The 26,244-nt window shown below is 38.8% G+C and overlaps 1 protein-coding gene across 1 annotated transcript in view; it reads right to left on the bottom strand.

Moving 5' to 3' along the window:
* The window catches only part of LOC137594269 (neural-cadherin-like), an 89,384-nt gene that overhangs the window by 6,616 nt on the left and 56,524 nt on the right, over positions 1-26,244 (bottom strand). The window contains exons 23-31 of the mRNA XM_068313641.1: positions 24,819-25,033; positions 21,480-21,607; positions 21,192-21,319; positions 19,311-19,434; positions 14,038-14,221; positions 13,595-13,761; positions 9,487-9,751; positions 8,782-8,965; positions 3,737-3,987 (exon numbers count right to left, since the gene is read on the bottom strand). Of these exons, the coding sequence (XP_068169742.1) occupies positions 3,737-3,987; positions 8,782-8,965; positions 9,487-9,751; positions 13,595-13,761; positions 14,038-14,221; positions 19,311-19,434; positions 21,192-21,319; positions 21,480-21,607; positions 24,819-25,033 (1,646 nt within the window). The remainder of the gene's footprint in view (positions 1-3,736; positions 3,988-8,781; positions 8,966-9,486; positions 9,752-13,594; positions 13,762-14,037; positions 14,222-19,310; positions 19,435-21,191; positions 21,320-21,479; positions 21,608-24,818; positions 25,034-26,244) is intronic.

The following is a 26,244-nucleotide window of genomic DNA, read 5'->3' as shown; positions in this document are numbered from 1 at the left end:
ATGAGACAGATGAGAGATGAGGAACAGTTGAAAAATAATTTATTTATAAGGCCGGAATGAAAAAGAACAAGCATTTAACATCATGAATTTGGTATCCAGAGCACATACTGCATGAGAAGCTAATTTCTTCAATTCTTGAAAAATACAAAGTTAGATTTGATGCTGGATTAGTGAGGCTTGAACAGGCATCGGTTCATCTGACTCTGTCAACAGTACAAGCTGCCTTCGCATTCTGCTTGGGATGCGTTGGATTATGTCAAACTTAAGGGATGATAATTTTAACTTTTAATGCATGTTGAGGCAGAGAAGAAGTCCCACTTTAATTTAGTACCCAGCTAGCACTCTTACATATTGCAGCTTGTGTTTATGATTGTTAGTGCTGAGTTAATGAGGGTCATGATTAAACAGCTACATACTGTACAGCCAGCTCTTAATTAAAACTGGGAACTGGATTTTCATTTTCAGAAGCACACCATGAAACTGTTTCCTTTTTTTCTATTTGAAAAAACAGAAAAAAAACAACAACTGTTTTCTCTAATTTTTTTCAAGGTGTGAAAATGTAATCAGTAAAGACAGCTCATACACATATGAATTATACTGAGCAACCAGCAGGTCACTCTTGTTAAGGTGACAAGTGTAAGCTTTGAATATAAATGCCTCATCAGTGGGCATGTCAGTTCCAAAGGACAGAACATACTTTATTTAGTATGCAAACAACATGCATTTTCACAAATGGTACCATGGCAACGCCTTATCATCTTTGAATTCATTTCAAATATTGAAGACCACTTTATATGTTTCACTCTCAAGTGTCAGAATAACTGATGTCCCAATACTAGCCACATGCCCTGGAGGGAGTGTTGAGTCAGTTATAGAGGCAGGGACAGTGTATTGAATTGCCCGAGAGTTTTATAAGCCTGTCTCTGACAAGAAGACTCATCAATAGGGATGTGATCCTACAGAGGGGAGTGAGTGCAACAACATGTGAGCCAATCATGCACGTACGCACATATTGCATCACTGTGAGGACAACCCCCTTCAAAAAAACAAACAAACACATTTCCTCAGTTCTATTTGCACAATATCTACAAGTAACAGAATTACTTCACGCCTTTCCATGCCGAGCCTTAATAATTAACTAAAGGGATAGTTTATCTTCTTTGACACAAGCATGGCTTTTTGAGAACCGATATCAATGTACTGTATATACATTTAAAAAGTCCCGCCTGGCAGCCAGCGTGGTTAGACATTGAGTCTTCATCCTATTAGAACGTAACACCATCAACCACGCAGATTTATTGACTGTGTATAGAGGTAGAGCAGTGATTAATCAGTTGGAGTCTTGATCTGATCATCAACAGACAATTAATTTATTGTTGTCTGATTAACCATTTCAGTCATGTAGCCTCACAGATGCAGATTCAGGCACTTTATAATTTGCCTTGTTCCTGACATGTGAAAGACCTGTCCTGTTGGCTCAGTAACAACCAGTGGCCCATCATATTTTTGACATACGACAGCATATGTTAAATCTATAGTGTAGTAGTCCATGTATGTTTTAGGTACTATACATATGCTTGTAAATGTGCTGCACATTAAATAACTGTACATGAACATTGCTTTCATCAACTACATTTATTTAAAATGTGCAAATACCAAATACAAGTTTCCTATAAGCTGCTGAAAAGCTGAAAGCTGTTTGGTCCATTTTCATTTCCTGGTTTCTATATACGCCTCAACCAAATTTTAAATGTGTTAGTACTGAATTAACTGATTCATTGGGTAAATACACGGACGATTTTTCAGTTTTGAAAAATAACAGGTGAATATCTTTTTAGGTCCGTTTTAAACAGCTTTTTTTTTTATTTAGCGCAACCAACAATAGTTTTTTTAATCAGAATATTAATATGTGGCACTCCTCAGGGTTCAGTTTTAGGTTATGAATGTTTATTAGCTTGTATGTCTTAGTCACGAAATATGTAAATCTAAGAACAGTACATTTTTAAAGATACTTAATTACACCTGTCAATGAAATAAAATAAAGCAAACCTGATGGCCTTATCTTTGAATTTTGCAGAAAATATTTTTATCTACTTTAATTTCCAGGAATTTAATTTACATTAATTAAATCAAACTTTGATGCAGAGAAAAACAGGGGTTTGAACATGATTTCTGTAACAAAACAAAAAAAACCCCTCTCAACTATATTTTAACAACTAAATACCTGCAGTGCCAACTAGAGTGACACAGAATAGACAACTTGAGACGTGAGGGAACAATCAATGAACAGAGGAAGTAGTGGCATACACCAGAATCAGAGAAAGAAAAAAGTTATTTTCTGATCTAAGCTCTAAAACTAAAACAAAAAAAAGTAGACACATACACATAACCCTCTGGATTTTTTGTGACTGCAGCAGCACTCCTCATCTTTTCAAGGTATCCTCTCTGCTCAGTCTGACTGCATGAGTAGCCGACCTCAAAACAGACCCGCGGACCCTCCTGTCTTCATGACAGACCGAGGGTAGAGAGGCAGACACAGCACGTAACCTGGTAGCTATGTTTTATAGCCCTAAGTTTCAGCCTCCCGCTGTAACAAATACAACACGGGCAGAGCATGGGGTCTATGCAGATGCTGCCACCGTCATACTCTTCTATTTTGAAATGTGGCTGGCCAGCAGGGTTTCTCATTTAAAACAAACAATGAAAAATAACAGTTTCTCTAAACTGACAGCGATGAAAGCCAACAAAGAGATTCGAAATTGCTGTTTTGAATGGTTCAAATGTACTTTGCAATTTGTACTTTGGCACAAACTGTTTTGTTCGATTTTGCTTTTTGCTACTGTTCTGCTTTTTTTTTTTGCTTACTGGCAGATGTGACCACAGGAATCCTGTCCCATGTCACCATAATATCACTGTAATCTGAACACTGTATCCCATCCATTCAACCACGATTAAATCTGAGTTTAATCCCCAAAAACAAAACTAATCTTAAATCTAGAATGAGCCTGGTTTCAAGACGCAATAAAACCTGTCTTCACTGTTATCTTGTCCTTACTAGTTTCATCTTGAAGAAAGTGATCCCTGGTTACAGATCCAAACAATGTACATAAAACAAAAGTGCACAATAGGGTTACATTTAGGTGTGGAGTTTGGAAGGAAAGATAAAAAAACAACAGGAGAGTAAAACAACTGGATGATGGGATATAAAACAGGGCGGACAGTAAAAAATAAGGCTGAGAATGAAATTGACTTCTGAAGTCAGAGCGTAACATTGGAAGTGACAGGGGACACAGAAGTGATGAAAAATATAGAAAAACACATAAGAGAAACTCCCGTATTCTTCAGGGATATCTGCCTGTGAATAACAAATTAAGACATATAGTTGTTCTTCCCCTGCTTCTCTCTAAGTGAAGATATTTGTTTCATATTTCAGCCAACCTCCCATGAAGAAATCATATCCGAGATCAATACAGCTATGATATACGTGAATATGATTTTATGGAGGTAAACTGGTGTGAAAAACAAATAACACAGTGAGTGTTGTGGATGAAACAAAAATAAAAAAAACAATAATTACAGTTTACCGTTAAGGTTGCAATAAACAAAGACTACAATACAACAGGATGTGCACATGAAAAGGAAAGAAAAAACAAAGACATGCAGAACATTAAATGTGCATGAGAAGAAATGACGGCGGTTTACCACAGATAGAAAAGGACATAGTCGACATAGCTACCTAGAAAGGCCATGACACAAATGCTGATGGCAAACATGGAGCTGAGGCTGAGGCTGTTGCTGTCCTCATTGTGGAACATGGCCAGAGTCACTTCACAGTGGCGTCCCCGGTAGCCCTCGCTGCAGTGACACGAGTAGCGGGAGGGAGAGTGAGCCACACAGGTGCCATGGTGGCACGGCCGGCTGGCACACAGTGTGTAGATGCACACTTTACCCAAGGAGTTCTCTTTGGTCATGTGACCTGGAGGACATCTGTGCAGAGAGGAGACAATAATATAAAGCAAAGACAAGAGACACTTGGGAAGCTGTCAAATTAAAGAAAGAGGGACTTGCACTGCGCCATGAAACCAAAGCCGACAGTGTAAATCTAAATCTCTCAGGAGTTACACCACTTATTTCCGATTCAAAGATATGCTTCTTAAAGACCGTCGTGCTGACTTTACTCAAAATTGATAAGAAAGACTGTCAAAGAAGCCAACTGAGGTATGATCGCTTTTCTAGTAGTAGTCTCTATGTATCTATTTCAAGATCAAAACATTGCTTCAATTCATTCAACTCCCTCCCCTTCTCCTGCTGCAATCAGAAAATAGGGATATCCAACCACGGAAACACTCTCACACTGGTTCTGGTATTGAAAGCACAGTCAGGATAGTTAGTAATCCTGCAGAGTTTAAACGGTAGCTGAGGCACACACGGTGCCTGCTGCTCTACTACACACTATTCTCTCACGTTGACACTCAATTAGATGGTGGGAGTGGGCTGAAGTCAGACTAGCTGCCATCTGGTTAATGCTTTCATTTAAAGTGTATTGTAGGGACTCCTGATCAACCACAAATATGCAAACTATGTTTGCTAATCAAGTCATATACCATTTGTATTAATTACTGGTTACTCAATTTTCTTCTTTACGGTTTGTGCTTGTGGAATTACAAATCACAACAAATGAATTAATAATAAATGCTTGACAAATCTTTTCTATATCATTTATAGTCCTAATAGTGCTTAATGTGAACAATGTCAGAGATGACAGTTTTAGTAAACTGTCATTAGACATAATATATATAAATATAATACGTTTCGTATTTCCTAGTCGTCCATCAGCATGAGTTGTTAAAAAAATTAATGTATAAATTATATGGAATGGAGTTCATACAATTTATAGAGTATACAGTTGTGCATGTAAATATATGTAGATTTAGATAATCTGCATGGCCCCTTCAAAGATCATGACGATCTTATATATCTAAAGAGTAAAGACTAAAATAAATGAATGAAGGTATAATAAACAGCAAGTAAACCCTAGAAGATTTTTAATAATAGACACATGTTTTTAAAGGCAATTCTGGTGGTTCATTCGAAACACCAGAATTTTGGGGTACAGAATCATGTGAAAGTTAATTAGTACCTACAAACCAACTATAAAATGCTATTATTTTGTGTACTCAAAATTTTCCATATGTGAGACATCTTAGTTGTTGTTATATTTTACTCTAAAAAGTCATAAAAGTAGCACAAATAAATATATTACATTTACATTGAATAAAAATATAACATCTATTTAATCAAACTGGTATCTTGTTTCCAGTGATACCTTACAGTAACTGTTAAAGCACATCTCAAGGGGGAATTATTTAGTTTAGTTTCCTAATACTGCTGTATAGATAAAGAAAGAATGCTCCCAAGGCCACAGCAGGAAGAAGAATATAACTGTGTACCTGTGAAACAACATAACTACAACACATTTCAAAAGTGCTGTAAAACAACACTATTTAACATAGAAAGATCAACAAGTAGCACAGAAGTAACTACACATTTACCAGCACAATTTATCCAACTCAACATACAATATTTAAAAGTGCAAGGAGGTCCACAAAAAGTTTAAGTTCATATGATGGTAACACAAGTTCACTTAATGTGCAACCCAAGTCCATTTGATGGAGTATCCAGTTCAGTCTTGACACAGAAAGGGGGCACAGTTTGTTTAAAGCCCTGATTGCCTACGGTGGAAGCTCTTTTGCATTCCGCAGGATTTTGCAGAAGTGCTCCAATACCTTTTATCTTGTCTGAAAATAGTTTGTGGGATGGGTGGTGGGTGTCGGGGATGAGACTCTGCATACAGTACAGATGGTAAATCTCCAGCAGGAGTGGGAGAGAGATATCAATGATCTCCCTGGCTGTCCTCACCATCTTGTTACATCTTGTCAAATTTCAAAATGCAGGTTAAGGAACTCACAAAAGCCATATATGCCAATCCAACCTGGTACAGCACTAACAGATTTATTGGAAATTTTAGGCTGGGTAACACCCAAGAAAAATCCGTTTATAACCACTACTTCTCATCGTCTCTTCTAGACACTTCATTTAGAGAGGGGAGCCAGAAGGGAACCATTACTATAAAACAGTTTCTCCTTAACAGACACTTTACCTCATTTGATCAATTATAATCAAAGCTCTCAGTTCCCAAAACTCAATTCTCCAGGTATTGTAGCTGAGAAATTATAAATTACAAAATATTTCATGCTTTGTATCTCTGTCTGAAGATCACCAATTGTTCAAACTCTTACCAGGTCCCCCTGGTGCTACACACCTAATCTCACTCACTTTAGTGAGTAATTTTTTAAAGCAAATTAGTTGGATGAAACAATCCTTGAAAGACCAGGATTAGAATTGGTGCTTATGTCTGGAAAATATCACTAAAAAGAATAGGAAAAATAATAAGATTCTGCTTAGTAATGCCAGGCTCCATCAAATCCAATTTGAGGCTACTCACAGACAATTACACTAATGTTAAACTACACAAAATCTTCCCTGATCAATCCTCCCCTTAGCGCAATAAGTGTAAAAGCATGGAAGAGACACTCATCACTACTTTTGTTTTTTTTTCTTCCAAAATTATTTCTGTCTTTGATTCAATGGTATTTTGATGTTTTAACGGTCAATTGAACACCGAACCCAAAATCTGTTGTGTTCCAAAAAGGAGGAAAAGCTTGACTGCAACGCCCACATAGTCCTGCTTTATGACATGGTTACTGGTAAGGGGTGAACCTGTGGAATCAATACCTCAGTGTGAGATCCTCTTCTCCTTTCAGCTTTTCCCTTCAGGGGTCGCCACAGCGAATCAGTTGCCTCCATCTAACCCTGTCTTCTGCATCATCTTCTGTCACACCAACTCATTCCTGATCCTATCCTTCCTGGTCACTCCCAGAGAGAACCTCAGCATCTTCATCTCTGCTACCTCCAGCTCTGTCTCCTGTCTTTTCCTCAGTGACACTGTCTCTAGACCAAACAACATCGCTGGTCTCACCACAGTTTTGTACACCTTTCCTTTCATTTTAGCCTGAACTCTTCTATCACACATCACACCTGACCCTTACCTCCACCCGTTCCATCCTGCCTGTACACGCTTCTTCACCTCTTTTCCACACTCTCCATTGCTCTGGACTGATGACCCTAAGTACTTAAAATCCTCCACCTTCTTGATCTCTTCTCCCTCTAATCTCACTCTTCCACTTGGGTCCCTCTCATTCACACACATGTACTCTGTCTTACTGCAGCTAACCTTCATTCCTCTCCTTTCCAGGACAAACCTCCACCTCTCTAGCTTCTCTTCTCCACCTGTTCCCGCTCTCACTACAGATCACAATGTCATCAACAAACATCATAGTCCGTGGAGATTGCTGTCTAACCTCGTCTGTCAGGCTGTCTATCACCGTTGCGAACAAGAAGGGACTCAGAGCTGATCCCTGATGCAGTCCTCTGCATCATGTCAACCTATTCTCTACCTTTTCCTCTCATAGTTCGAACATTCAACGTCCCTACTCTCAGTCCACCCTGAAGGTGAACAGCACCGATCGCGGTCGTTGTTAACCCGGGTCTCGACCGATCCGGTATACAAGTCATAGATTCGATTTGCATGTTTGATTTGGCAAAAGTTTTACGTCGAATGCTGTTCCTGACACAACCCTCTGTATGTATTTGGGCTTGGGACCGGCACAATAAAACACTGGCTTGTGCCCTCTTGCGGCTACATGAGATGTGGGTAAGGATTTGATGGCTGTGGTACAAACAGAAAGGCTGAGATAACAACTGAAAGTTGTTAGCACATGGAACCTGGTGCCACAATATATTAAGAACAAATAGATCAATCCTCTCTGAATCACAGACTTTGGTACCAATCTCAAAGTTAACTGTCAAGATGTTGAAATACTGCCTAGAAAAAGGCACCAGTTGTACTTTATTTTCTCTTTTAAATCATCGTCATTTCATTTTTTTACACAATCACTTCTTTTTTTTATACTTTGTGAAACAAATGTACAAGGTACAAGGTTGTGCTGTGAATGTGAAGTTTTAAATTTTCTACTTATTTACTTCTCATTGTAAAACAATCATAAATAAAATCTTCAAAAAGTAATGTTGATTTATGTCATTTTTATACTTCACTGACACTGGTGTCTTAACTCAAACCATCCATGTTTTCTATGTGTATCAGTCACAAAATTATACATACATAACAATTGAGTTGTGTGCTAGTTTTATTATGAATTTGTTTAGGCAGTCGTCTCTGAACATATGCGTGTTAAATATGTACAGAACGAGCGTGTATATCACATGTGTAACCCAAGGCCTGCGGGCCAAATGTGGCTCTCCACATCATTTTATGTGGCTCACAAGAGCATAAATGGTCAGAGCGTCTAGAAATGTGTGCTTTGACCAAAAACTAAATTTCCCACAATGCAGTAATTAAGCCCATTTTATCTTTCACAAAAAAAATTTAACAAAGTTAATGTTCTAACTTATGTTTGATGTTACAAACATGCTTGTAATGTTTATATCTTGAATAAGTAATAAATTTAGAGTTATTTACATTTAAGGAGTAGTTACATGTATTTTACATTACACTTAGTTACATTTAGTTACATCTATAAGTTACATCTGGCCCTTTGAGAACAGCCATTATGCTGATGTGAAAATGAGTTTGACACCCCTAGTGTATATAATAAGGTTTCATTAAAGGGCTGGGTTGTCTATTCTACATGTTTAGAGCACCTGCATTCAAGATGTCTCCAGAGGTCCACGCAGACTAAGGGAGGGGTGCAGTGGTGCTTCCTGCAGGCATCTGAAGAGCAGCCAAAAGAGACGCCTTGCAAAGTGACCACCTGGTGGTCCTCTGAAGACCCGTCCCTATCCAGAGGGATGGAGCGGCCGTTAAATCTCAAATCTCGCAAACAGCCTGGTGTTAACACACACAGAGAGAGACAAAGACAAGAAAATTAGTTAGGATGCCGGCAGACACACTAAGGAGCCAGTCCTCCAGCAACTTCATTTACTGATGCACATTTACACCGTGGTAGGTCTGTAAACTTCAGGACAAAACAGGTGTTGACTCACATACACAAAATCAATGACACACCCATACTCCTAAGCATGCAAACACCAAAACAGCCTGAGGCAAAGCTGTCGGCATGGGCTTCTTTATTTGCAGGATATTTTCCCTGCTGGTTGGTTTGCTAAGTCTGTGAGCAGCATGATGTCTAACACATCATTTAAATACAGATTAGTCCCATGGACTTACTGTCTCTCATTGCTCCAAACTAAGGGATCAAAACACCTTTGGGCCAGACTGTGAAAGTTGAAAAAGCATGAATTTGTGTGCTTTACATGTCTTTACAAAGGATCCTGTTAATTTATTCACATAAGCATCCATCAATTCATCCAAAGTGATTCCATTAATACAGGAAAACGTTCACCTACCCAGAAAGCTCCGGTTGTGTCCTGAGGGAAAAGAGTTTCCTAGCATCACCACGCTGGGGTCAATAATGATCTCCTGACTCCGCCCGGGTGACGCCGTGATCTCTCGTCTCCCTCCACCTCCGTCTAGCCGCAGTGTGAACTCTCTGCCGTACCGATCCAGCTCCACCTCATGCCACTCTCCATCGTTAAGGTAATGGTGGGGTAGTGTCATGTTGTAGTCGTCATCTCCAAGGTTGTAGAAAACAGCCAGCAGACCCTGTATAACCTGACATTAACGATAGAGGTTTGCTGATTGGGAAATCAAGACAGAAGAGCCTTAGAAGCAACAAATAACAAAAATGTCAGAATATTTTGGATGATTTTGGATTTAAATAATTTCAAGCAATATATTCAGAAAAAAAGTCTTTGAACTTCCTGATAGAGAGGCAAAGTTCCTCCCCTGCTGGTTGACTATCAACAGGACCCCAATAGTGCCATCCAGTATGCTAAATGATTCATTTGGAAATCTGTTTAATTTTTATAAAATGGTGCACCAGAATACATAAAGACAAAAATTGTGTTCCACTTTTTTCATTATTGCAAGAAATCTGTTGAAATTATGCAAAAACCACTCAACCGATTTCCATGAAGACATGCTGTCATAGCTACTTACCATTGGGATAAACTCATTTTCATGTTATCGACATCTAATTTAATCCAAAGTGCTTTAAAGAGCAGATTTTAACTTCTGGGTTTTAGCCCATAAATTATTTTCATATACTAATACAGTGGTACTTCTACATACGAATGTCTATACTTACGAAATCTTTTACTTACGAAATCTCTCAGCAGGAAAATATTGCCTCTACTTACGAAAGAAATTTCGTCTTACGTAATGTAAAAACACAGGATCAGCTGATACTCGAAACTCCCACTGGTTCCTGAACGCAACATTCTCATAGCTGCTCTGCTATTGGTTATTACCTATTACGTATCTTTCTGGCATCCCATTGGCTAAGAGGGACGCCACTCCACCTCTGTGTGGAGGTAGATCAGTGCTTATGCAGCTTATGCAGTGTCTTCAGCATTCGGCACTTGACCCATGAGGTGTTCTGATAGTTTTGCGCAAATATAATACGTTTTTGAGTACGTATTCGCTATCGACCCCAAGAAAGTGACGGAGAAAAGAGGAAGAAAAGAGGAAGAAAAGAGTTTTTTTGTCCATACAAACAAAGCAAGAGATCATAGAAAAGCATGAATAAGGGATGCGTTTGGTTGATCTCGCCAAAGAATATGGACGAAATGCATCTACAATCGCCACGTTATTAAAACAAAAGGAAGTTTAAGGAGTTTAAGGCATTGCACGGGTGGTTCATGCTTTTTCATTATTATTCTTTACTGTATTCTTTGTTTTTTACGTTATGCACAACTCTCATTTATTGTGTAATAATCTAATCGTAACATGTATTTGTTACATGTTTTGATGCATTTTTATGCTTTATAACACATTTATGTCGGAATTTTTGTGGATTAGGGCATTTGTATGGAGAACGCATCTCTACTTACGTAATTTTCTACTTACGTAATTTCTTTTAGAACCAATTAAATTTGTAAGTAGAGGTACCACTGTAACTGTAAAATTTTCTTCCTGATTATGACCTGAGTTGATTTTTTCTCCTTCAGGGATAATACACAGAAAGTTTGAGATGTGATCTCAGTCTTTATCACATTTTTCACTGCGAAACAATGGGGCAAAAAAAAAGAAAACACATGTTTTCTTCTCTGTAAATTCATAACTATTAGCCAAAGATGTTTTGGTTTTATTTAATAATTTCTGCATTTTAAATTTTCAAAATGAACCTTCTACCCATATGTATAATATATTTTAACTACATTAACCCTAATAAAGTGCTGCACTGCACCTTTCATCTTTAGTCATATTATTAACAGCAGTCAGATAGAGAACACCTAACGAGAACTCTGCAGACTTTTTTACTGCTAAATTAAAACATGTTGGTCTGATTTGTCACTGCCACAAAAATGCTGATTGACTTGACCCAGGTAGATCAGTAAAGAACTATTTCTCATTTACAATGATGACCTGACTTTCATACATTCACAATCATACACCAGTGTGTGGCACTGGAGGCACGGTGGTTGACTGAGAACGACTGGGATGGGGTGGGATTTGACCCACTCTACCATCTAACCCACAGCCGCCTAATCTAGATTTTTCAGCTAAAAATGGTTTTGTTTAAAGACAATATAAAGAAATATCTGATCAAATGAGGTAGGGCAGCCCTCAAGAAAAAGGACGGAGAGGCTTAGGTCAGGCTTTTTGAAATGTGATATTTAATTATCCGAACTAAAAACCATGGTGAATCTTCTACAAGAATTTCATATGAAAATTTCAAAGGTAAAATTTAATTTTGCAAAATTGCAGCTGCGCTGTACAACATCAATATAGTCAACCCAAAGGGAAGAAATTTGAGAAACAACAATTATCTTCAGGAGTCATGGATGAGTGAACACAATGGATTGAACCAATGAGGGGCTTCCGTAACTACAGCTTGTACATGTCCGAGGCTTAATTGAAAACAGTGGGGCAGGATAATTCACATTCAGACTAAACTGCGTCAGCTCTTGCTCCCTCAGCATGGGCACCTCAGACACACACACACATATACACACACATATACACACACATATACACACACATATACACACGCACGCACACACGCACGCACGCACACACACACACACACACACACACACACTTCAACCTACCCTCAAGTCCACAACATGAATGGGCAAAGGACAAAGGATTTGGCCATTAATCACAGTCACCATTAAATATAAAATTGTCAAGTGAATTTCCACAAAACGTTTTCCACTCAAATCACAACTATCACAAGCACAAAAGAAAATGTATTAAGTGATATCAAACTGATTCCTTAATAGCACCACACTCTTGGAGAGATGGATGCTATTTATATCTACCTGGCCTCCGGTAACCTGGAACCTCCTGTGAACGTGCGGTTATTTGTTCAGTGTTCACTCCATCCCATATCTACCCTTAAGATGGGAGGAGGAGTGATGTACTTGTTGTCGGTGAACAAACTCGGCTTGTGTTCAGGAGTTTCTCAGAGCTTTGAGCCTACTGGGCTGAAAAAGCTTCAGCACGCTGTCACAGACAGAAATCAGGTGTTTTACACAGCTCGACAAGTCAGAGACTTTCATAAAGAAGCCTCACAGCTCACACAATGTAAAAGCTACAGCGTTTTATGATTCCTGTCAACTTGGGATTGAAACAAGGAAGAGAAGGACAACACAGTTATTCCTCATGTTGCCTAAAGATCCATTGCGTAACGGGAGAGAAGACCTATATTTTAAGCAATGCTGTCCAGCAAATAGCAATATGTCCTCATCCAGTGAAGTGGAATATACCACAAAAGACACAAGTACACTGCAAACAACCGACCTGTATTTTATCTAAAAGTAACAATCCTAACATAGCCATTTACATCCAGGGGTCGTTCACACTTGACCTGCCAGTCAGGAAGACAAAAGGTTTTGACTTGCATTCAGGAATACATCAGGAAGGAGAGGTGCGGTGTTTTGAAGGCTAGACAAAGTGAAGGAGAGTTGTCTCCACGAGAAAAATGCTCTCCAGGAGCACCACTTCACTTTCGCCATGGCAAAGTGAGCTACACATGTAGACATTGTGCTCACCACTTGAAGCTCGCTCTGTTGAAAGTATGGGAGAGCTGACCTTTACTTGACAACCCTCTGCCCTTGAATTACTGAACACAAAGTTGGTTTCTTCAGATACAGAACTGTAACTGCTGGTTGAATCCTAAGCATAGATAGAAATAACCTCAAGAAAGGAAGCCATTTTTTTTAAAACAGCAGCCTCTCAATAGCAGCATTCTGAAGACCATGCTGAGAACATACTTGTCAATCACCAGCCCCCTCGGTATCCACCCATACATCGCCAACCCTGATATTACTCTCAGCCTGACAAGCATTCACAGCGTTCATTATTGGGCCTTAACCATTTCTCAGCCACACAAAACACAACAATCAGAGACATCAGGGTGGACGGAAGTGACCTCCAGTCGTGACTCACCTCCAAGCGCAGGTACTCATTTTGTTCCTGGGAAAGCAGGTTGAGGATGACACCTGCTGCAGCACGAGTCCGAACTCCAACCTGGACCCTCGTCTGTCGCGCAGGCAAGGACCACAGGAGCTGGAACTGAACGTGGCTACGGCCATCAAAGGAGAACTCTGGAGACACTTGTCAATCAGAAACATACAAGGCTTGTTCAATTAATTCAGCTGTCATATGGGAAATTCACATGGAAATCAAAGCTGGGAAACACAGTACTGCAAAAGCACTTTATGGAAGGCAAGGTTATCTTCCTACGGCAGCATAGTGAGGTTTTGGATTGCAGAATGTTCCACATTTCCCATCAGGAATACACTTTATGAGGCTTAGAATCCCACAGAGAGCTCATTGTACTTAACCTCATAACTTTGTGGTCCAGAAATTTAGTCATTTAAAATGCTTACCTTGATCACATCGAGGCCCTGTAAACCCCGGTTCACACAGGCAGCTGAAGGAGCTCCACTCGCCATGACAGCGTCCCTTCTTACCACAGGAGGGAAACTGCTCTGAATTGGTGCAGTAGTCATCAATAAGAGAGCAGCCTGGCACAGCATTGGACGATTCAGCAGGGGAACCCAGGTCATATAGCTGAATGGAAGAAGAAGAAAAGAAGGAATATATGAAGAGGGGAAGAAAAATCAGTGTCTGATTGCATATCCAGTGGTGACTGATCGTTTCTAAAAAGTACTATCAACAAGAAAAAATACAATTCCATGCTCATTATGGTCATCTACTATACAATTAGACAAATAAAAAAGCAGACGTGAATACCAAACTACTTTGTTTAAATACAAATAACGTGACAAGTGTAATAAATTGATTAAATTCCAGTAAATTAAAGTAAAATGCATCTCATACCAGTCTGCCGGTTGATTAGGTGTCTTGTCTTGTGTTAGAAGGCCATTCAATGCATAACGGATTAATTTTTGTCATATGAACTTCATATATTTGTTCATCTTGGTACACAATTTACTCAATTTATTATTCACATCTGTATTTTCACCTCATGCAGGTTTTTTTTGTTTGTTTTATATTTCTGTCATATGTAAAAAAAAAAAACCCTCTACCTTTTGGTTCGCTATAGTCAATACTTATAGCAAGATATTAATTCCACTGTGCCGATTAGCATCATAAATTAATTATAAGTTCATAAAATATTATATAAGCTGTCTATAAAGTGGATACACTTATGCCATACAGTGTAGATTACAAAAAACCCCAAAATATACACCTGAACATAATCACATTCATGTCATATAAAAAAGATTTATTGTAAATATGTTACTGTTACTACTATACACAATCAGTTGGATCAGGTGGGTAGAGTGAGCAGGTGATATGCTCCATCTCAGTCTACTATAAATGAGGTTGATCCCTTTATCAGTGGTAGTTTTGTCTTTTTTTGAGCCATTTCCTTTTCAATGTCTTGTTACATTGCACAAAAAACCACTAAACCATTATTTATCTTATTTTGTTGGATGGAGCTCTTTCGGTTGACCAAGGCGACTTAAAAATGAAAACAGATCTTTGTCATAAAACCTGCTTCCACACCATTGTAGATACTTTCCCAAAATGCAGCCACAGAGGGACACTTTCAGAAAATATGAAAGCAGTTTGCCATTATGCCTCCACAAGACCTCCAGCAGGCTGGATGATTACAGCATTTCATCTTTTAAGCCAGCATATAGAGGAAAACGGGTTACATTCTTCCACCTGGATCCTCTCCTAGACGAAGAGCTTTCCATTAGCCATTGCTGTCAGCAGATCCTTTCCCCTTCTTCCCAGTGTTATGTGAAAATATCTTGTATTTTCCATTTTGCTTTAATATTCAGTATGGTCTCTGTTCATTTTCAAATAACTAGATATAATTTACATCTTGACAAGGAATACCCTTGTACAATTTGTGGATTTCTTTCTCTCTCTATTGTGGTGTTTCATTTTGGAAATTCCCCATCTACAAAATGATTGATTTGTTAATACCTAAAGTGAATGTAATTCTGCTGATTAAAGTTGTACTTAAGGTCCTGGAAGCTCCAAATGATCATCTTGATCAATGGTTGGGTCTTCACCAGCCTTCGTGATTATGCTTTATAATAATCCTTCCCAGACATGAGGGCTAATCCCCCTCTCTTATGTAGAGTTCACATTTTACTTTTTTTTTGTTTTCTGCACAAATGATCCCACAAAAATATTGTTCTATCAAAACAATGTAGGGCTTATCTAAATGTTCATAGTTGTTGAATTTGTCTGCACTGATACTTAGATAAGGGAATAAACTTTGTTTGTCAATACCTGCAATAATTAATTTCAACTGTTTATGCAAGATTTAATCAGTGAAGTCCATTAATTTCATCCATTTTCTGAGCTGGAGTACAAGTACTGGAGGACAGGTGCAGCCTGAACAGGTTGCCAGTTCATCAATGAGCTAATATTCAACGACAAACACCTCTGTGATGTAATCATTTAAAGGAGATATTTTATTCCTGGTTTCATTCATATATATATATACAGTATATTTATACAGTATATGATGATGGCTCCGTCTATATTCAAATTTTTACAATGTCAATACATGTCTTGACCGTGGCTTTGTCTTGGTTTCAGTTGTTTTGTTGTCTGCGGATATCCTGCCCTCTACCCATATGTTTGTGTGACTTTGCCATCTTTGTGGTGTTTACAGTTGTCAGTAGTTCTGCAGAAAGATTGATTTTGATAGATCTTTGATGGTTTGAGGGCTTGCCAACCCAGAGTGTCAATATTTGAGAGTCTGGGAATAAAACTTAACAATCCTCCATCTTTCACACCAACTGCCCCTTAGAATAAACACTAATCCTACATTATATATCTTTAAAGTAGTCTTCAGAAACATTATAGTACATCAATGAGGTAAACATGCATAAGTATGCGAAGAAACACACTTCTGAAGAATACATGGAAAACAACATGGGTCTCAACAATGTTAAATTTAATGCTCAAAACCTGATTTTGTAAATATACATTAAGTAAGGCAATAACCCCAAGACGTTTGTGTCTGACCTCATGACAGCAGTGAATTTTGGAGAGAACAACTGAACGTAAACATAACCTATGAGTAAAAAAAAAAAAAACATTCTACAGCATAACATTAAAATTGCAAGAGATCCTGTATGTCTGCCCTGTTCCCCTGGAAACCAGAAGTGTAAACTTCTACTAGACTGAAGGAATCAGTTTACTTCCCATTTTTATGGAACAAAGTATAAAATATTAACAGTTTTGCAGTAATATGTTATAGTACAATTAATATTTCTCAAAATGGATATGTTCCTGCTTTAGTATTCTTCCTCTAGCCTTTAAGAAGATACAAAATTATTATTAAAGTCAAACAGGCAAAAAAACCACAGTGACAGATGGGACAAAAATGGAAAAGTCCAACAACCTCTTCATCTGCAAATTTGCATTGTGAATAATTTGTTCATAACAATGTGATATACTTGAAGGAAAACCTGCTTTTTCAGGCTGAGTAATATTAAAAAAAAACTACTTCCAAGGTAGGTCAGGGTACCCTGAAAGTAGAACTTGACAAGTACATAGCTTTGACCTTTCAGGGTAGGTCAAAGCTATGCACTTGCTTTGACCATAGATCAAAAATAGTGCATAAGTAGATCAAAGTACAAGTTTTGATCTACGGTCGTACTCACACTGGACTTCTCCCTTGTCTCTCTATCTTATCCGGTTCTTGAGTGTACAAAAGTTGAAATTTGACCTTGACCTAGTTTTCTCAAGGTCAAGGTCATCATCTCATTTTCATCCCCTATGCCGCCCGAGTAAGGTGCTTTTTGTTCCATCTTTCTATCTGCAACAGTTGCCAAAATATTTTTTGGTCATATTAACGGACAGACGGACAAACGAACACACGAACACACGAATACTGACAATTACAATACATCACCGCTTTGAAGCGGGATGTAATCAAATATTTCAACTCACATTCACAGAGATGTTTGTTCACATTGTGTCTCCTTCTGAAATTACGAGGTAATGCTGATGAGAAACGCTGATAGAGTTAAGGTAGGAGTCTGATGCATAACAGCATTATGAGGGGAAGTCTGGTTTTTCCTTTTCTATTCAAGTCACTGCTTATTTTTCTTTTTCATGTATGGGGGAGCACCAATATTGGATGAGCACAATGTATTTTAGGTTCATTCTTCTGTGATAACATTTCTTTTAAGACCAGGTGTATGTCTGCCCCTCTGGTGTGTACTGAGCTGCGACATCCAGGATATCCTCAGAGACATCTTGCTAAGATCTGACGCATGGCCGACATTGTCCATTGTTGTTTCAAATATTAGCTGGTTGACTGAATTCCGGAAGGTGTACTTGCAAAGCTGCATCAAGCTGTGGTTGTTTCCTGTGCTAATACTTACTCTTCTGTGGTTGTTGTGGCTGAAGGGGATTTATTTTTTTCTCAGTTCAGGTCTTTTTTTCCATCTAGACATTTTTCAGACACCACACTAGAAGACACAGTGGCTGAGTGGAAACAAAACTATGTATCAAGTCGGAAAGAGATAGCGGTTCACCAGCAGTCTATGTTAGCAGCCTGCGATGGCAGTCCAACAGCAGAGGAACCCCCAAATCATTACATCTAGACAGTTATGCTGAGTTTTTCTCTTTTTGTCATCCCTTTGATTAATTCAATATAAAATGGATTTATGTACTATGTGGGCATCACGGTGAAGGGTATCCTGGGGTCCTGGGGTCAAAACCACTCAAGGACCTGGGACTTTTCTGTGTGGATGTCCTCCCAACAATTAAAAGCATGCAATACACTGTAAAATATTTAAAGTGGTTACACTGAACAGATTGCAGGCATTAAAGTGACTGTGAATAATGTTTGTCTTCCACAACCCTTCACAGGGTATGCAAAGAGATGTAGGAATATCTTTTGTGTGATGTCAAAAGTCTTTATGGATAAATGCCTCTGGATGCTTTAAATGGCACTTTAGATTCAATTTAAGAAGCAGCAGTATCACTTAGAATATATTTTAAATGCACATATGATTATTCATTAATCTGTTTCCTTTATCTATAGAAAATGAAAATACTTTTCCACTCTTATCTGTAAAAATTCTGTGCATCAATCCTTGTTGCATAACTGCTTGTCCTTTGTGTGTTACTGAGGGAGCCTATCACCGCTGATATGGCTCAGGACAGGTCACCAGTCCATCACATGGCAGGTACAGTATATACACATCGACAACTAGTCACAAATTCACATCTACATAAGTTGTTGTCACCAATTCACTGATTTCGCACACACGCACACGCACACGCACACGCACACGCACACGCACACACACACACACACACACACACACACACGCACACACACACACATTCCACGCACCCTCATATTCTGTTCATCAATACTAGAAGGAGAAGCAACATGGATTGTTTCGGAAGCTAAACTAGAAAAGATACACATTGACTACAGAGACTCGCATTAGAGGCAATACTTTCATCCCTTCCTGTTGTAGCCTTGAGACAAATATACATTCCTATTGAAGTGAAGTCCTTCTTTACCTGCAATATAGTAAGTGTCATCTGAACAGATAAAGAATCAGGGGATCCTACATTGCACTTGATATGTTGGCCTTATGGCAATGTGAATATGGTCGATTCTGCTTGCTTCACACAGTACCTTAGTATCCACAAGTAGGTTCCTTATGCATCCAGTAAAGTGCTTGTGTTGTAGCTGTGGGTATTCATATGATATGTTCTCATAGACACCTCCCAACTGCATTACATGAGTTCCATTCAGATACCTGCAAACAAAAACTCACTCTCAATACACAAGTGATAAGAGGTGAATGTGAATAGATGAAAAGAAAACAATCAGTGAATTCTCTGAGTTAGAATTCTCAACACGCGCCTCTCAATATAAAGAAACACAGAATGGAAACAGAAGAAAAGGAACATACACACCGTATAATCTGTCGAGGTTAAATTCTTTCTTCTCTAAGGTAGTCTAAATGTTTGAGGCTTTATGATACTGGACATCTTATCCATGCTGTTTTTTCTTAAACGGTGAAAAACAATGAATAATGAGTGAATTGATTTTGCCTAAAACAATCCAAAACACACTGATTCAGCATAAGCTTGTTATTTCCATGAGCTGCAGTCTTAAAGGAAAGATTGTCTGGTTTTAGCCTGTTAACTATCACATTATGTTTATAATGATATAAATGCCTAATAAGTCAAAACTCAAATGCAGCGATCGCAGTCATCTGTTCTGAAAGCCTCTTAAAATGCTGAAGTTATTAAAATGAATTACAGCTGCAAAGCCCTTAGGTACATTGTTACACTTCATAAACTCATAGCATAATTACACAAAAACAATAAGCGTGGCAGTAAGCCAAGCCCACAGTGGGGAAAAAAGACTCGGATGTGGCAAAGCAAAAATGGATTGGCATAGAAATACACTCATAAATATTTTGACCATTTTAAGAATAAAACCTAAAATTATAATATTACATATAATGATTAAGGATATAATAATGTCCCTGTAGAAAGGACAGTTCACTATATCTAGAAATTGAACAAACTTAGCCTAAGGGGCGCTTCCCGGACACTTCCTCCCGGAGTGTGAGCTGACAGTTGGAGGTGCCAGCTCACCTCCAGAGCACTGCCGAGGCGTCCTTGAGCAAGGCACCGTACCCCTTTACAAGTTGCTCATATGGGCGCTCCACAAAGGGGCTCCCCGCCACTCTACCTCCCCCTGCATACCTACAGGCCCCCTTGTGTGCATGTGTGTGTGTGTACGTGTGTGTGTGTGTGTGTGTGTGTGTGTGTGTGTGTGTGTGTGTGTGTGTGTGTGTGTGTGCGTGTACTACAGGGCCCTATACAAACTAACATGTATGCATGTATGCATGAAGTACCTACTTGAGTGTGCTCTTAAATTCCCGTCAAGGATTGAATCAGTATATAAAATTAAAAAAAATTAAAAATTAAGAGTCAGACATTGGCATATTGTTTAATAGGGCAGATGCAGAAGCATTTTTAAAGTTACTTACAATCCAAAGGACACTGATACTGCTCCAGGCAGGGGTTGTTAATTGTTAGGATAAACTTAGTTTCAACAAATAAGCGTTTGACTAGTCAGTCAATATAAAATGAGCCTGTAACATTTGTGGTGATTAATTAATAATTCATAGTAATTACCAAGCAGAATAGAAAGTAGCAACTTTGGGCTCCTGATGTTTGAGACTTTGCTGTGTTCTGGATTTTACAGCATATTGAACCGGGATATCTCAGAAAATCTCTCATTTTTGAATGCAATACTATCGATGATAGGTACATAAAATATATCATTGATGCATCAGCATGCCATATGCATCCGTTTTCTCTTTCACCACACTGCAAAGTGCTTCAAATTTTTCTCCTTAAATACATATAAATACATCTCCTTAAAGAAGTGTTTGCACAATCCACATCACATACGAATGTGATAAATACACAAAAGCCACTAGCTTATATATAGTGCCTTGGCTGTCAGACTGCCTCATTTAATTATTGATCTTACTTGTCCCTGTTGGGCGTTACCCCCCGGATTTCACAAGATGATCGGTCCTCTGTCATTGCCCATGAGTCAACACCTTCTGTTTCCATGATGATCGCACTGGAGCATCGATCAAGAGTGAAGCGCACTTCCTTTAAAGTGGGAGGACAGCAGAAAGGTCATTGCTGCTGCAAATAATGTGGCTGCGCGAACATACTGCAGCCAGACACTGTAAATACCAACGTCTATATAGAACCTAACTAATTTTAGTCAGACTCTTTCATAAAGTCCATGTTAATACACTTCTCTTACTTTGCTGTTGCTCTTCACGTCAAGGCGATGCCAGCGTCTATCAGCGACCCCAATATTATTTGTCAACTGGAGGACCAGGGTACCGGAACCATGATTAATTTTCAGACTGGGTGTCCCGCTGATCAACTCTGTAAGAAGAAGTGTGAGCAAACAAGAAGATCATTATTGAATGAATGAAAACAATGACTGAAAACATTTACATATGCTGGCGAAATTGGATATAAAAATCAATGACAATGTCGGTTCACTTAAATGATTGCTCACAGTTAGCTGTGTAAATTCTCTCAGGAATGAAGACACAGTTTCGGAAATGAGATGTGTGTTTTTAATAACACATCTCATCATTTTTAAATGATGAGCCCTACAAAAGAAAATGCATTCACCTTTATTATACTGAGCAGGGCTCGAAATGAACTTTTTTTCTTGGTAGCACTTCTTCTTTTCCTTTCGGCTTTTCCCTTCAGGGGTCGCCACAGCGAATCAATTGCCTCCATCTAACCCTGTCCTTTGCATCCTCTTCTCTCACACCAACTACCTTCATGTCATGTTACCACTTTTAATTCATGCTACGTGTTCAGACCATATGAGGGAAAATGGTTTTGAACTGCCTGACAAGAATAAACATGAATTTCGTCCACTCATTGTTAACCAGCGGTTTTCCTCGCTAACCTCCCTTCGTTTGGAGTCATGCTGTCTCCCTTCATCTGTGCTCCACTGTGGCGGTAAACTCACAGCGGTAGCGGCAGCGAGCTGTCTCACTTCCTGGTGCACTGACAGCGCAGGGTAGACAAACGATCTGATTGGCTGAACTGATTGTAGCTATTACCGTATTAACTGGAGGAGCAGCGCCCGCTGTCTGTAGCCGAGAACTACAAGTGAAAATGCGCCAAGAAAATCCACTCTCGTGAATTTGTCATGGAGTGGTCACGGTTCCGGACAGAACCATCAACCGGTCCGGATCTGGACCGGGGGTGTGCCATTTAGAGACCCCTGCTCTACGGAGAGAGAGAAAGAGCGAGAAGAGGAAAAAAAAAAAAAGGCGCACCAGATTTTTTTCCCTAGTCGCACCGGTGCTCCCAAATATATTTGATAGTCGCACTGATAAAAATTTGGGCGCATATGCAACCACAATGGTCGCAATTTCGAGCCCTGCTGGGTAGAGGGTATAAATTTGAGAGACAAACGTCTTAAAATATGAGTAAAAGTACCAACATTTCTACTTGGCTCCATAAAATGTTCTTTTGCTATTGTTTACTAAGGGTTTCCATGTAAATTAATATCCCAATAAAAATCAAGATGATCATGTTTTCAAACACATCTATTGGTTTGTTAACAGGATTACAATAAAACTGCTTAATGGATTTTCATAACGGGGACACATTTCATTTGGTAATGGATTCAGATAGAAGTGAAGGTTTTAGATATTCTTTTGACATTGAAATAACAATAAAGGCATTTTACATGTAAACTTACAAGGACATCCTACAAAGTACTGGAAATGTCATGAAAAAAAGTCAATGAATTATACAGTGGAATATACTGTATATCGCAAATAACAACAAAAACAAAGCAAAAGAGAAACAGCAGGGGATCCAGAGTAACTCAGTGTCACGGCCTTGTGGCAGCAGCACATGTGAACATCACAACAGAGTAACTTATGACTGTTAATGAAATAAAAGTAAACAGAAACAATGATTAATACGTGATAAAATATTTATGAAGCATCACCCTAACCCTAAGCATAACAAGGCTAATAATGAAAAGAGTTCAGATTGAGATGGTTGTAAAGAATATACGGATTTCCAGTTAAAAATTCTTCACTATTGTTTAACTATGCGAGTCTTTATAAGGGCCGCAAAGAGTATCAATGAATAGTTAATTCTACTTTTTCAGCACTATTACATTTATGAAATCTTATTTAAGGAACACATATTTTCAACTTTACAATGAGGTCAATGAGGTTGTGTATGTTCCTTTTCTTCTGTTTCCATTCTGTGTTTCTTTATATTGAGAGGCGCGTGTTGAGAATTCTAACTCAGAGAATTCACTGATTGTTTGCTTTTCATCTATTCACATTCACCTCTTATCACTTGTGTATTGAGAGTGAGTTTTTCGTTGCAGGTATCTGAATGGAACTCATGTAATGCAGTTGGGAGGTGTCTATGAGAACATATCATATGAATACCCACAGCTACAACACAAGCACTCTACTGGATGCATAAAAAAAGCATTAATAAATTATTAGTAATCATTATATGACATAAACTTAGAATCCCTCTCTCAAACACAGGTGTGATGTGGAAAGTCAGAGCGTTTAAACAAAGTACAGTACACTCAGAGCAGACTTTACATTGACATCTCATGTCCAGCTGTGGTAGTTATTCAATTAATTAAAATACACCTACTAAGATTGACTACGGAATTTAAATGAGAGAAGTACTGGATTCCATTTCAAGGATTTTGCAGTAACTTTCTTCCTACAAACCATAAATGGATATTGTTACATGCATCTTTAAAAGATGAATGTTCTTAACAGTACAATATGATTCATAAAGTGTAATAAATTATAATAAACTAATGCTAATAACACACAAGTACTTATGGGTAACACTGTTACTATTATTGCTAAATGCTACCTTCCTCTAAGTACATCACTAATGCCTTTACCACTAATCACCATCATTACCATTACTAATAATTTCCACAATAACCTGGATTGTTTGACGTCACTGTGTACGACACAATTTCTGCATTTAATCATCCAACCAGGTTAACAAATGGAACCACAAAGACCAGACAGTATTACTGGTACAATCATTGATGTGGTTGTGTTTGCTTTTAGACTTTGTGAATTTGGTTTGCACAAAAATCTGTCTTACACAATCTGCACTATACACCAAATCCTTTTTGAGTTGGATAACATTTTTATTATAGTCCTTCACTGGTGTACTGAAGGTCATGTTTTGTGTGAGCAACAATAAACCTGGCTCATGTGTCCTTGAGAGAGGCACTGAATGTCTACCCGCCAAGGAGTCTGTTCAGAAGATGAACCACTGGTACAATAATGAAGCAGGGGACAAAAAAAAACATTCTATGTGGCATACAACAACGCGCTATTAACACATTAAAACAGTGGAACAAGTTTGCCTGTGTAACTATGTAAAAACTCTATAACTCAGCAGAGGGAAAGCTGATCTCCCTCAGCAGTACAATAATGAACAAATTGTGCCTCCTATATCTGATTAGTTACCACCCAGCAATTCAACACACAAAATTAAGAGCAGTTAAGGCCCACAGGCATTTTTGGCACACATCTAATTATCCAGACTCATTCTTTACCTATGGCCATGTAGTCCTCAGCATCCCCAGGCAGCAGTGTAGCCAACGGGCCGGCATACAGCAGCAGTACGTCCTCCTCCTCTGTCATAAACTCCAGTGATAGATGGCTATCAAAGCAGGGCCTTATGGGGGGAAACCAGGCATAGCCGTTGCCAAGGAAACTAATTCCGGTCTGCTGACAGTCAGGCCCATCAAACTGCGGGGGGCAGTGACACCTGGAGTACCGTGGAGAAAGAAAAAGTGAAGAAAATCAAGGTAAAACACAGGGAGAGAAACAATCAGTGTCATTCATGTATCTTCTCACGGTCCAATCTCTGGATCCTGAGCACAGCGACAAACGTGACAAACTTGTTGATTCACTCTGGCAGAGGCTTTGACGTTAACACCCTGACAGTTCACAGACAGCAAAAGAAAGCGCTTTTACTCATATCAATCAATTCCTCGCATTAGCCAGCAGTCCCTGAATGTTCAATTCTACTTAAAATCAATTAGCTATGAACACAACATTACTCTGGTCTATTCTTTATCTATCAAAGCTCTCAGCGCTGAACCCTCTGGAGACTGCTCTTGGTCCGCAAATCACATCCCCTTTGTTAGGAGATAATTAATTATATTCCTCTCACTTTGCTATATACCACCACAGAATTCCTTGATTTCATTCTCACTTCCACCCCTTTCGTATTCTTAAGGTAATACACTCTTCTGATGATATCTGTGTAATTATACATTCTCCTTGTAGTGAGTTGTCTACTTTGATTAGAGCATGAGTGTTAAGGATCACTGCTCTTACCAAAACCATTTTTGTGACTGCAATGATAAATAATAATAATCATACAAAAGCTGTGTACAAGAACAGATGTGTGCAGTGATGAAACAAAGCCCACTCCATCACTGGGATGGTAAGGATTGAGGGGACTGGTTGATCTCATCCTGTTCCCTCCATTGCAGGCAAGTGAGACAAGCTGGCATTGCTGATAATGTCAAAGCCATCTATTTTCATGCAGTGTCTGAGGAAATCTGTGTGTACTGAGGCTGTTAGGGGCTGTTTCTTACCATGACTGTTTATTCTGCAGAGTCTAGTCTTATGCATACATAATCATATACCAAGCAACTCACTCTTTCACTGCTCTTTTATATTACTCCTGAGAGCCATCCCAACTCAGATCAAGAAAGACAGAACATGTATTTCTCACTTCGGACTGACAATATCTGATCAACCGCCGACTGGGGTAGCGTCCTTTGACAAAGGAAATAGCCAAAAATTGGATTCTTTACGGATGTTCCTATCACACATGATGGTATGTATAAGGCACATGAGGAGATCTTCTATTTTGAACAACAGTTTTTTTTCCAGCCCTGTGGATATAAACTGCAGCTGAGCCATTTTTTAAAGATAAAAGCAAAAGAAAAAACCCAGTTTTGTATA

This window comes from Antennarius striatus, chromosome 4 (assembly GCF_040054535.1).
Source record: "Antennarius striatus isolate MH-2024 chromosome 4, ASM4005453v1, whole genome shotgun sequence".
Lineage (NCBI taxonomy): Eukaryota > Metazoa > Chordata > Actinopteri > Lophiiformes > Antennariidae > Antennarius > Antennarius striatus.
Note: the sequence above shows the minus strand (reverse complement) of the source record. Positions and strands in the feature narration are given on the sequence as shown.